General features: G+C 38.5%; 1 protein-coding gene and 1 long non-coding RNA gene across 4 annotated transcripts in view; one reads left to right on the top strand and one right to left on the bottom strand.

Annotated features, from left to right (window-relative positions):
* The window catches only part of CHN2 (chimerin 2), a 222,132-nt gene extending 214,402 nt beyond the window's left edge, over positions 1-7,730 (top strand). For both annotated transcript variants that reach the window (XM_061585590.1, XM_061585589.1), the window contains 3 exons: positions 3,513-3,650; positions 3,814-3,919; positions 5,413-7,730. In XM_061585590.1, the coding sequence (XP_061441574.1) occupies positions 3,513-3,650; positions 3,814-3,919; positions 5,413-5,584 (416 nt within the window). In that variant the 3' untranslated portion in view covers positions 5,585-7,730. The remainder of the gene's footprint in view (positions 1-3,512; positions 3,651-3,813; positions 3,920-5,412) is intronic.
* Positions 7,731-8,806: 1,076 nt separating this feature from the next.
* On the bottom strand, positions 8,807-11,426 carry LOC133364783 (uncharacterized). 2 transcript variants are annotated; one of them, XR_009758027.1, is made up of 3 exons: positions 11,278-11,426; positions 10,679-10,882; positions 8,807-9,069 (listed from the first exon to the last, which is right to left on the bottom strand). It is a non-coding gene; the product is annotated as an uncharacterized LOC133364783 (long non-coding RNA). The 2 variants fall into 2 exon arrangements; XR_009758028.1 differs by lacking the exon at positions 11,278-11,426 and adding an exon at positions 11,060-11,233.
* Positions 11,427-12,162: the final 736 nt, after the last annotated feature.

The raw sequence follows: 12,162 nt of genomic DNA, 5'->3' as shown, positions 1-12,162 counted from the left end.
TTACTCAAACTGGGAAGTGTGCAGAGAACTACAGCCTCAAATGATAAGAAACTTGTTCTTTCAACTTGTTCTTTTAAGTTGAGACCTTATCCAAGTCTGAGTCTGTGTTGGAATTGCTTTTTAATATGTTTTTAAGCCTTTTCTTTTTTTAAAAAAAATGTTTTTTAAAGCTTTTAAAAATATTTTCAAAGATGTTTTAATATATTTTAAAGTCTGTTTTTATGATGTTTTAAAGTGCTTTTAGTGCTTTTGTTTGCCGCCCTGGGCTCCTACTGGGAGGAAGGGCGGGATATAAATCAAATAATAACTAAATAAACTTCATTCACCCAACCCAAAATTCAGAATCATGCCTCTTTAGGCTGTTTTCCAACTGTTTATTCTTGCTTTATGGTTATTGGATTTTAAATGGCTTTATTTCTTGTTGTGAGCTGCCTTGGTTTCCAACCCTACCTCACAGGGTCGTTGGAAAGACTACACACACACACTGCAGATGTATAAATACATACAGCCCATATAATAGTTTATTGTCAAACCAGTTGGTCATTGCAGAAAAATCAGTATTTGTTTTAAAAAAATCAGCATTCGTTTCCTACAGAATAAAAACTGTAATACCTAAGTAAGCCCTGCCTACTTGCTTTAAAATAGGACTGGAGGAGGGAGGGACAGAAAGACAACACAAACACAATTCTTTTTTATATTCACTCCAAAGTCCCATTGATTTTCAGCACATTCATAACCATGTCTACTCAAAAGTAAATCCTATTGAATTCAATGGGAGTTACTCTGGAGATATGGGATTAGCAATGCTTTTACCCCCACAAAAGCAAGTATTGGGAAGGTTTTGAAAACACTGCCCAGGATCTGACTCCTACACACAAGAGGGGAAAAAACTGAAATGTATATACTTACCCAATTTATGAGATTTTCAGATAAACGGGGGGGGGGGGAACCACCATTTTCTGGCCTTGCAATGAGGTTTACTAGACACTGCCACAGGTCAAACAAACACTTCACTGATTGGCTGCAATCCTGAATGGGCGGGGTTAAAGCTACAAAGTGCTATACAGTAGTTTAAAAAAAGATTTAACAGGGCGGCTGACGTTTTTATGTATATCTCAAGAACCGGACCACCTAGAAACTTAATTTTTTTTTTAAATTAAAGCTGAGAATCACCCCCTCTGATGGTTTCAACAGGTGTGGTCCGCACCCACGCGCCCCCCTAGTGACACCACTGGGGGGCGGCTGACGTTTTTATGTATATCTTGAGAACCGGACCACCTAGAAACTTTTTTTTTTAAATTAAAGCTGAGAGTCACCCCCCTCTGATGGTGTCACCTGGTGCGGTCCGCACCCCCCGCACCCCCCTAGTGACGCCACTGGTAAAGACAAAGGTGCTAAATAAAAAAACAAAGACAGCTGCATGGTACTGTGACTTGTTTGTGATAGATCCCTTTACTGAATGATAGTCAATATCTCCAATTTACTGTAGTTTCCTATATCAGTAACAATGCTATTCAAATTGTTATTTTCTCCAGTCAGCTGATTCTCATTAATATCTAATAACACAATTTTTAAAAGTGAGCAATCATTTTATGCCAGCATTTTGTGAAGTATGTAATTCACAAAGAATAGGCTTGTTTTTTGTAGTCCATTTTGAATGTTTGGAAAAAAAGAACCCTAGTAGAATCTGAAGATGCCGTAGATTCTTGTGACAACTCTAGTACAGTCTGAGCAGTATTTTTCATCAGAGTTAATTTCATTTTTTGCTGTGATGAAGGGTGCACACACTCACCTTTTAAGTGTTCTTCTGTCCTTTCTCATCTATTTTGCTTGTCACAAGTTACAGATGAAGAGATACACGTCAACTTTATTTAAAGCACCTCTGTAATACGACTTGCTGTGATAACCTATGAATGTCACTTCTGTTTAGTAAACTAGTGACTTCCCATGCAGTTTCGGCCTGGATAATGGATGTATCATTCTACTCTACTATATCTGGATGGACGTAGAGGCAGCTGCAGTATTTTTTGAAAGCATTTGTTTTCCCTATAGCACTTTAGTGCTCATTGTACTTCAATTAAATAGAGCTGTCCAAACAATATTTTATAATACTAACGCTACTGTGCTGAGTATATGAGGATAAATATGAGGCTGGCTGGTGCAGAATAAACACAGTGATGCAAGACATGGTCTGTATTAGATTAAATGCTAATATGTGGGTTCACTTTACTATATCAGATAACAGGCTGCTTGTTTGAAAGACTTGCTCACAGATCCCAAGCACATTTGAAAATTACAGGAAAGTTCATTTGAAAATTATTTCCATACAATTTAGTTCCTACTAATTGTGCTTATTACTATGGTGTTAAGCTTATAATTTGACCTTCCTGGGTAACTGTACTTTTTATCTGTTCCAAAGGATATGTTGTGGATATATTTTATTCCACAGATTTATTACCAAAATAACTCTTTATTGTGCTAAATACTAATTTATTTAAAAACATTAAACCTTTCATAAGCTAAATAAAGTGCTCACATATAGAGGAAGAAATGTTTACATGTCTGTCCATAGGGCTGATTTTAAAACAGTAACTCAGAAAGCAGGTTTATCATTGCTTTTCTAAAGGTACAGAAGTGTGGATAACTTCTGAACAAATGTAAACGTATTGCCTCAAGGTTAGACTACTACAATGCACTGTGCATGGGATTTTCTTTGAAAAGCATTTCAGCTGGTACAAATTTATCCAGTAAATGTATTTACTAGAGCCAGTGTATGGGAACTAGGGATGGGGGAGAAATTTGATTCACTTCACATTTAAATCCAAATTTATCAAATCTGCACTTTCCAAAACAATATGAGAACTGAAACACAGCTCTACTTCCAAATTGGCACTTATCCGAATTTTGTGATGCAGTTCTCCAAACCAAACAATGTTCACAAAAATGCATGTATTAGGGGAAAGTGTGCATAAAAATGAATACATTAGTGAAAATAACATACAAAAATGCATTACATTAGGAGAAACTGCTTGCAAAAATGTGTTGATTAGCATAAATGCTGGAGAATTTTCATGAGGATTTTTTAAAAAATGCAAATTGCTGCAGAATGTGGAGAACTGAAGACTGGAAAAAGTGAGAAACTGAGAAAATCTAAATTGATAGATTTTTCCATCCCCAATGGGAATATGCAGTTTCTTGATTGTTTTACCTGGCTAGTTATCACCTTTAAAGCCTTAGAACAGTTTGGGACAAGCATGTATAAGGGAATGTGTCCCCCATACGGTCCTATCCATCCACATAGATTGATGCAGGTATGCCCTTTTGCACATCCATTTGAGGTACATTTGGTAGGAATGTGTGAAAGAGTATCCTCCTGTGCAGTATCCAGGTTAAGGAACTTCTTGGTTTTTCTGTTATTTTAAACCAATCTGCAGAGACGTTTGAAAAGATAAATCAAGAAATGCCTTTGCTGAAATAAAAAGTAGGACCCTTATAATCTTATTCTTTTCTAGATGGTGACAAGGTAGATGTCTCTGCCAACATATATCCAGATATAAATATCATTGCTGGAGCACTAAAGCTGTATTTCAGAGATCTGCCTATTCCTGTTATCACTTATGATACTTATTCCAAGTTTATAGATGCAGCAAGTAAGTACTATGGCATGCCATCTCTTTTATTTATTGTTTTGTCATAACCTTAACTCTCCAATTCTCTAATTCCTCCAGTGTGAATCCTGGCTTTGTTTAACGTAATTTGAGTTAAAAATTTACATCTGAATAAAACTTACATAAATTGTTTTGTGTCTCATAGAACTCTCCAATCCTGATGAAAGACTAGAAGCCGTCCATGATGTGTTGATGTTACTTCCTGCAGCACACTATGAGACTCTTAGATACCTGATGATTCATCTCAAAAAGTAAGTTAAATTATTTGTAAAATGTGGGTTGATCATCTTGTGTCATACAGAGAAATGCTGTAAAAAACATTTTTAAACCATCACCATGATTTTTTTTTTACTTAGAACCATTTTGTGTCTTCAAATATTAATCACTCTACCAATACATTTAAGAACTTCATACACCTCAACAAGTCATGGCCATATAAGTGAACCAGAATTGTTAAATATGTACAAAGATTATTGATGGTGCAATAAAACATGGTAGATTTGTTATTGTTGTTGTATGCCTTCAAGTCAATTACGACTTATGGCAACTATACCACAGTTCATAAAAAAAAAATTCCAAGTGAGTTCAATTATTTTTAAAAATTACAATTTTTTTTAGTTAATTACTAAAACTGAAATAATATACTTGATCAATAATTGTCCAAATCTTGTTATTTGCTGTGGCCATGAGGCCCTTCACATCAAGCTCTCCTAAACACAGGGGATTCCCTGTTCATTTAATTCTGCCCCCATTCAAAAGAGGTGAATGCAGTGCACATAGCTGCACTTTCTATTTAAGTGCATTAGGTAGTTTACCTGCATAGGACTTTCATCTGCATAGTGAGGCATGCATAGAGCTCAAAGCTGAGGTGTAGCAACTTAGAAATTATTAAAATTATTTTTTGTGAGCTAACCATTGCAATGATTCATTATTTATATTACCAAAGGATTTTGAAGGTGAGGATGAAAAGCTTATGCAAGATCTGGGAATGAACAGGAAGCCAGTGTAGGGACTGAGGGATATTAAACATGTCAAATGGTCAGAACACTGAGTGAGATTAATAGTTTTGACAGCAGGAATGCTCTGCTACAATGCACCAGTAGCACCCTGGGTGGTGGGATGGAATCACCCTGCCAACATTGGCATCATTGCGGCTTATCTGGACAGTTGGACAGAACTGCTGCACAGTAGGATAGCAATGAAGTGCACCAGCAGAGCCAATCACAGACAGACCCAATCTTGCAGTTGCTCTGCCTGCAACAGCCCCATCTAGGTTGCAAGAGCAACAGCCCCATCTAGTTTGCAGCAATGCTGAAGTTGAGAGGGCAGCTCCAGCCTCCCGCTACAGACACACGCTACTATTGCAGTGCGCATACAACACACATGAAGCCAATATCTACTGTACATTTGGGAAAGTTGTTGGTCTGTTTACTGTGCATTTGGACACCTCTTAAGGTATCATAACCAAATTTTGCATGAAGGTTCCTCAGATGAAGGAGCTGGTTTTTGTCTACACTTGGATACAATTAGATGCCATTTTTAATCAAGATGGTGGATTAAACCTTTCAAAAGTGCACTGATTTTTTACCACTGATTTCAAAACCACATTGATTTTTTGCGTTTCTTAGAATTCCCAAGCAATACCAGGTACAAAGTTGCTAGCAATATTATAAAGTGAAGGCACAGCACGGAGGAAGAGGAAACTATTAGAGACATATCACCTTTTTTTTCCTTTTTCCTTTAGGATTACCATGAATGAAAAAGACAATTTTATGAACGCTGAAAATCTGGGAATAGTGTTTGGACCTACTTTAATGAGACCCCCAGAAGACAGTACCCTTGCTACGCTCAATGACATGCGGTACCAGAAGCTGATTGTGCAAATATTGATAGAAAACGAAGATGTTTTGTTTTAGATGAACAAAGCTGTAAATTCATAGCCATCTGCTATGAAAATATGTTTAAAGAAAAACAAATTCCCATAAGAGAAATAAACATGGGTAGCACTTCATTTTATGCAGTGTTGCAGATTATCCTTGTACTAAATGTCTGATGATATGTCTTATAGACATATACCTCTTTTTATTATTTGAGAGAGAACAAAGGTCAGAAAAAATCATCTTGCCTTGTATCTTTTTCCTTGCTTCCAGTGTTATTTATGTAGAAAGGTTACAGACTGTTCTACTGTAACTTATTAAAGGACACAAACTTAGTATGTTTATTTAGATCGCTGAAGCAAAAAGGTACTTTCAGCCTAATGCTCAAAGCACTATGCTGACACAATTCCTTTTTAAAAGAATTGGATCAGCATAGCAGACTTGCAGGACTGCAGTTGTTTACCCTTATTTAGGAAGGATAAACAAGTTTCACATGCAAGGATCTTTAGGTCACGGTAGTTATGTGGAAATAAGTTTCATTCAACTTGGTAGGATACATTTTCTACATGACAGCCATAACGTAGAGCTCAATACATGCTCTAGTATTTCAGTAGTGTCCCTCATACTAAAAATAATGGCAAATGTTATGAGACAGGGTTGCAACAATGTCCATTGATCCAGCACCTCTGATGCCAGGAGGTGCTATGTACAAGCAGGGACTTCCTGGTTCTCTTCTATGAACAGCAGAGTACTCTCCATACAAAATGAAGAATTTCTGTATACATGGGAAGCATTTCTGTTCATAGAAGGGAAAAGGAGAACACTGCACACTGGATATTTTATCTTATCCAAGATCTTAAGGATCAGGTTGTTTGTCAGTATTAGTTGTATAGGGATATACAATTTCTTTCTAAATAAGACATAATTACATTATGTCTAAACTAAAACAAACATATTTAAAATATATTTTTACTTTAGTTAGCTGCAGGAATGTCCTTTTATTTTAGCGAAATATAATTCAATGCGGTGCATTGATGACTTTCCATTTATTCCTCTTAAGCATTATTGCTGTGGATATTGAAAACATTTACCACTAGTGCAGTATTATCCTGACATACCTCTTTCATTGCAAATGCTTTTAATAAGACTTCATTTCTCATGCTTAGTAATCTTTGGTTTGTGTTATACTCTGGGAATTATTTGTTCTTTGCTTTTAGAGGTATGCAGATTCAGTATTCTATTATTGTCTCTCTGAAAAGAGGAGTATTTAAGGTTTTTAAACAGTCCTGGCACTAGCATCAAGTACTACACATAGCTCATGCGTGTTGGAGTACAGTTTGTTGGAGTTACAGTAAATAAGTGATGCCAGAATATTGGAAATTTCCTGGACCTACTGAAAAGTTAGCACTTATTTAGGGTTAATTTTTATTATTATTTTTTAAATCAAGTTGCATTCCTTTGCTCATATTTATAAAAGTAAACATATTTAAATTTACACACTTCAATGTATTCTGACAAATTTATTAACAAAGAAGAGAGAAATGAAAGAGAGAATTAGTATATTACCAAATCTCATGGGATGTCTTTCTGAAGATTGACCTCTCAATACAATATAATGCAATTCATTCTAATATTAGATGTCTTTCTCATATGAGATTTTCTCATCTTGAGGTTTTTGTACAAATATTTCAAACACAGGAAGTTGGCATAGTTTATTACAGAACAGAATTTTCAATATGAAAGGCTCTGTTAAGGTGTCCTTTTGATTTGTACAAATCACAGGTTTCAAAACCCAGTTATGCTGTTTTCTGAATTATTTCAGGGAGCATAGGTTTTTATTCAAATTGGGGGAAATGTGCAACTTTGATAATGAAAAAAGGGTGAAGACAAAAAGGGGCACATGAAATAATGTATGCTAGTTATCCTTTACATTGGTCACCAAGGGCTAAGTAAACAGACCCAGGCTGCAGGCCAGATGTTAGTGGGGTCTGATTTGCTGGTACAGTGCTACTAGAGATTCTCCTAAGTTGTACAGATTCAGTTTGTTGTAGGTTTATGTACTAAATACTGTCATAAAATGGTATGGAAATGGTTTTATTTTGTGAAGTGAAATATGCTTTGTAATTTATGATAGTGTAAATGGAAAGGAAACATCTCATTAAATGTGTTGAGTCCCTGTCTGTAATTTTCACTGCAAAAACCACCAACACTTGATTTCTCTATATGATATTAATATTGGTTTAAAGATCTGCACATTTTTCATATAGTACACATACAACAAATTGTTAACAAAGATTTTGCGAATAGAACCAAGATAAAAATAATTCAAATACAGATTTTTATCAGGTGTTCTGAGATTCATGCAACTTTCTACATTTAACCAGGCCATATTAATCTTCACCTTGTCGATCTTTAACAAGATAAAAGAGACGTTATTATGTTTTATGAGCTTCTGTAGTTAATAGCCAGTTACCTAGTATTAAATACCACAGTCACTTATTGTCTTTTACCAATTATACTTTTACACAAAAGTATGGAAGAAAAGCTGCCAAGAAATGTATTCCTTTTATTCTTTACTTTCTTTCTACATGGCTGTTAGTATGTTGAATCACATGACTCAACAGCTCATTAAGTGCCTGAATGAGAAAACATGCTGAACTATATTACAGAAGGGTTTTTTTGTACTATTTTATGAAAACTGGTTTTGCCAGTTTGTTTTTTGAGATCAAGATACATTGTACATAATACAATGAATGCATAACACATCCCAGTGTTGTGCCAAAGTCCCTACTGGAATCTAGCAATGATATCTCAAGAAGTAAAACTGATTTCTGCCTAAAGCAAAGTAGTACCATCATTTCCCCAGGGGGCTTCTGCAATATATAGGAGAAATGGTACTGTATGTGCTTTCACAAATATCCCTGACACACACACCTCAGCTGTGCATCTCTTGTGCTCTTTGATGCATCACCAAACTCTAAGTACATTATGAGCCTGTAGACTGAAGGCAAGCAAATCCAGGCCTTTAAAAGGACCAGTAATAGGACACATTGTCTTCATTTCCAACTAAACTGCTCCTGTATAAACACGGAAGTGCATAACAGTTTTCTAAAGTCTGTATGAAATCTTTTGACTGGTCATACTGATAACTTTGAACAAGTTCAGAAAGACCTTCAATGTTCATTGTATCCATCACAAGAGCCTATCCTTCACTGTCACAAGTACATAGCAAGATTTCCTCTTAAAACAACTTCAGAGAAGTTCAGATAATCTGTTTATTTTTCTTTACATACCATACTTAAATTCCTGAGGGCTGGAATCTGTTGTGGGGAAAGATATCCCCAAATTGTTTTAAGAATTGTTTTAAGATAAGGCATGTTAATAACATCCAATTTTATAGATAAGACTCAGGCTGAAAAACAGTGACTTGCCCCAAACTAACCATTGGTCAATTCAAATCTCAGGTCTCCTGTGTCCAAAGCCAGCGTTCTGTCTATTGGACAACACTGCTTCATTAAAGAAATCTGAAAAAAAATTAAATGGGCAATAGAGTTATACTGAAAAAATGAGCACATATGTAAATCTACACATATGTAAATACCTATGGCACACATTCCCCCATTCCACTAATAATCCACATCTGAGATCTGCCACAATATGAAAAAATACAGTAATTATTTTCCTTGTTTTGGGCAATTCCCTCTCCTGAAATAATACTGAGTTCCATGGAATTTTAGCAACTGATGTTACAGCTGGGCTCCCAGTCCATAGTATATTTAGCATAATAATCATTGAGCTTGGAATTACAAGGTGGAGTGGTTAACAGAACAGACTAGAGAGATTTCCCTCTCAGCCATGAAGTTCATTGAATGGTGTGTTGTGATCACAATCTTTCAGCCTAGTCCACTTCACAAAGTTATTGTAAGGAAAAAGTGAGAGAAATCCCTTTTGTGCTATCCTGATTCTTAGCACTGCAGCAGAAATGCGTGAAACAAGTGAGATGCAAATAATATGGAATGAGCTGGAAGGCTGCAATCTTCATGGAAACCCAGTCCTAACAAAGGATAAGCCTCATGTGAGCAGAAAATTATCTGATCAGACTAATGTAGATAGCACTAAAACTCACTAAAAATGCTACCACACTACTGTCAAAAGCCACTGCACATGGCCAATTTTTAAAACAGCCCTATCAATATATGGCCACATCTTAGGCATGTTTACATGGAAGTGTTACTGACTTTGTTGGGACTTAATACCATATCTGTACAGGATCATTCTCATTTCAGAAGTACAAATGCAAGCAGAAGTGCCCATAGAAACAAGCTGGTATGTTATTCAGTGTTTTGTGGAACATGTAGACTCTGCCAATTGTACTGCTGCAGTTTGCTGTGGGGACTGACATAGCAGCCATTTGTTGTTTGGGTGCATCAAATACATTGCATCAGTGCCCCAGAGCCCAGACAACAACAACCCATACAGACATTTTAAGACTATCACAGAATATATAGCTTTGAGAATGCAGTCTAAGCCAATGGTGAAAAACCTGAAAGTACTCTACAAACAAGCAAGGTCTTATAGCAAGCCTTAGGGAGCTGTTGTGCCTGGTGCCCTTTCATTCCCACTCCCAGTAAAATGGTCACATGGGCACCAAGACTGCCAGAAGTGGGGTGAACTCACAACAGCATTACAAGGAAATCTGCTGAGGAATAAGAAAGAAAGCCAAGTTGTGCCCTGCAATGGCCAGAATCCAAAACAAAGGCACCGAGATCAAAGCTGTACCCTGCTCTCTGCCTATTGATTTATACTGTGCTACTACTTCTACCATTCTCAGGCCAATCCTTGTCAAACTGCCATTGTATAGGAGCCAATCACATTGAAGAAGAAGAAGGGGTGGGGGCCCTTTCAAGAGCTCACCTACACCTGCTTCCTTGTTGTCTGGATATCAGGTGCACAGTTCAGACTTTCGAGAAAAGTGAGTCGGGCGGTTCAGAGACCGTATCACCATAAGAGAGCGAGACGTACCTTTCTAACAATACAGTCTCTCGCTCCCCCCACCCCCGCAACTGACTGCAGTCCATCCTAGAAACGGCTAATAGAAAGCCAGCGTCTACAGTGACTCCCTGAATCGTTCACCTGCGAAAGTTGGCGCTCCGGTTTGGAGCGGGCGGGCGCCTTAAGAAGGCCAAGTTTTGGCTCCCTCTCCACAGAGTCAGCCTGTTGCTGCGGTAGCGAGTAGTTTCTCAGAGAAGAAAGCCCAGGTAACTACACTCCCAGCGCGGGGCGTCGGCAGGATGGACTGAGGGCTCCCTCCAACTCGCCCGGTTTCAGGACTACCGCCTGTGAAAGAAAAAGAGTTCCTCCAGCGAACAGGTAAGAGTGAACGAGAACGCAGATTTGCTTTCCCCCCTCTAATCCGGCCGCACTAACAGGTGCCTGGGAGTAGCCCCTGCCCCCACCCCCCCTCACTCTTGCGCGCGCTCCCTCCCCAAGGGGAATTCGCCGCGCGGCGCCCACCTGTCAGGAGGTGCTAAGCGCGCGCTGTTAACCCTTCCTCGCACTCTGTGCCTTGCACGAGCACCTCGGAATAGGACAGAGGGGGACGGAGCGCGGTTGGGGAACTTGTAGTACGCCGGAGGGAGAGAGGGGGGATTCCCTCAGTCTGGGGTCAATGGGAGGGGGAGCTTCCCTCGGGAGGCGGCAAATGAAATTATGCTAGGTGGGCGTGAACAGACCTGGGCTTCCACCTTCTTCCCCTTGAGCAGTCTGGTCTAGGTAGCAACGGCACTTCCTTATGGCTATTGAAGAACACTTGAGGATTTGCGCCTCGCGAATGCGCAAGGCAATCCGTTCACATGGAAGTCTCGAGTTTAGTGGGACCTTTAGGATTTGCAGCAATCTTAAAGGCACACACAAGGAACTGACAGCACAGTCCTATACACTATTGAGAAATAAGCCCCAGTGAGTTCAGTGGGATTTCTTCCCATGTAAGTGGGAAGACTGCAGCCTAAGGCTGCCATCCTATGTCATGTACCTGGCAGTAAGCCCCACTAAGCATAGCAGGACTTTCTTCTGAGTGAACATGTATAGGATTGAGCTTTAAATCCCACTTAGTGAGCTTCATGGGAACCACTTCTGAGGGTCTCCCTGCATTGCACAATATTTGAAGAGCTCTGAAATGGAGACTTGTTATTTCCCCCCCTTTTTCCCCTTTCTCATAACAGGCAGAAATCCAACAGGCTTTTTTCCTCCAGTAACTCTGGAGTAAGTAGCCTGTGAAGGACAATCCTGAAGGAGTGAGGAAAGGATGTTGTATGTATTATGATGCGGTTTGAGGATTCTAGCTCTAGTAGAAAATTCCCCCTTTTTTTACTTTTCAAAATGTCAAAAGGCTGATATGTAACCAAGTTAACAAATTAAAAATAATTCCAGTTATAAGGTGCAATATTCTGCTGTGTCCTCTGTTGCACCTGCCTGTGTTGCTTCCTTGCATAGCACAGGTGCAACAAGGGCCCTCCAGCTATGACTTGCAACAAACTTAATTAACAAATGGAAACAAAGAGCTGCTACCTCAGTATCCAAGACATGCTGGAAGGAGGCTGCCACTACTAGATAAATGT

This window comes from Rhineura floridana, chromosome 10, assembly GCF_030035675.1.
Source record: "Rhineura floridana isolate rRhiFlo1 chromosome 10, rRhiFlo1.hap2, whole genome shotgun sequence".
In the NCBI taxonomy this organism is placed as follows: domain Eukaryota; kingdom Metazoa; phylum Chordata; class Lepidosauria; order Squamata; family Rhineuridae; genus Rhineura; species Rhineura floridana.
This window is presented reverse-complemented; position numbering and strand designations above follow the sequence as displayed.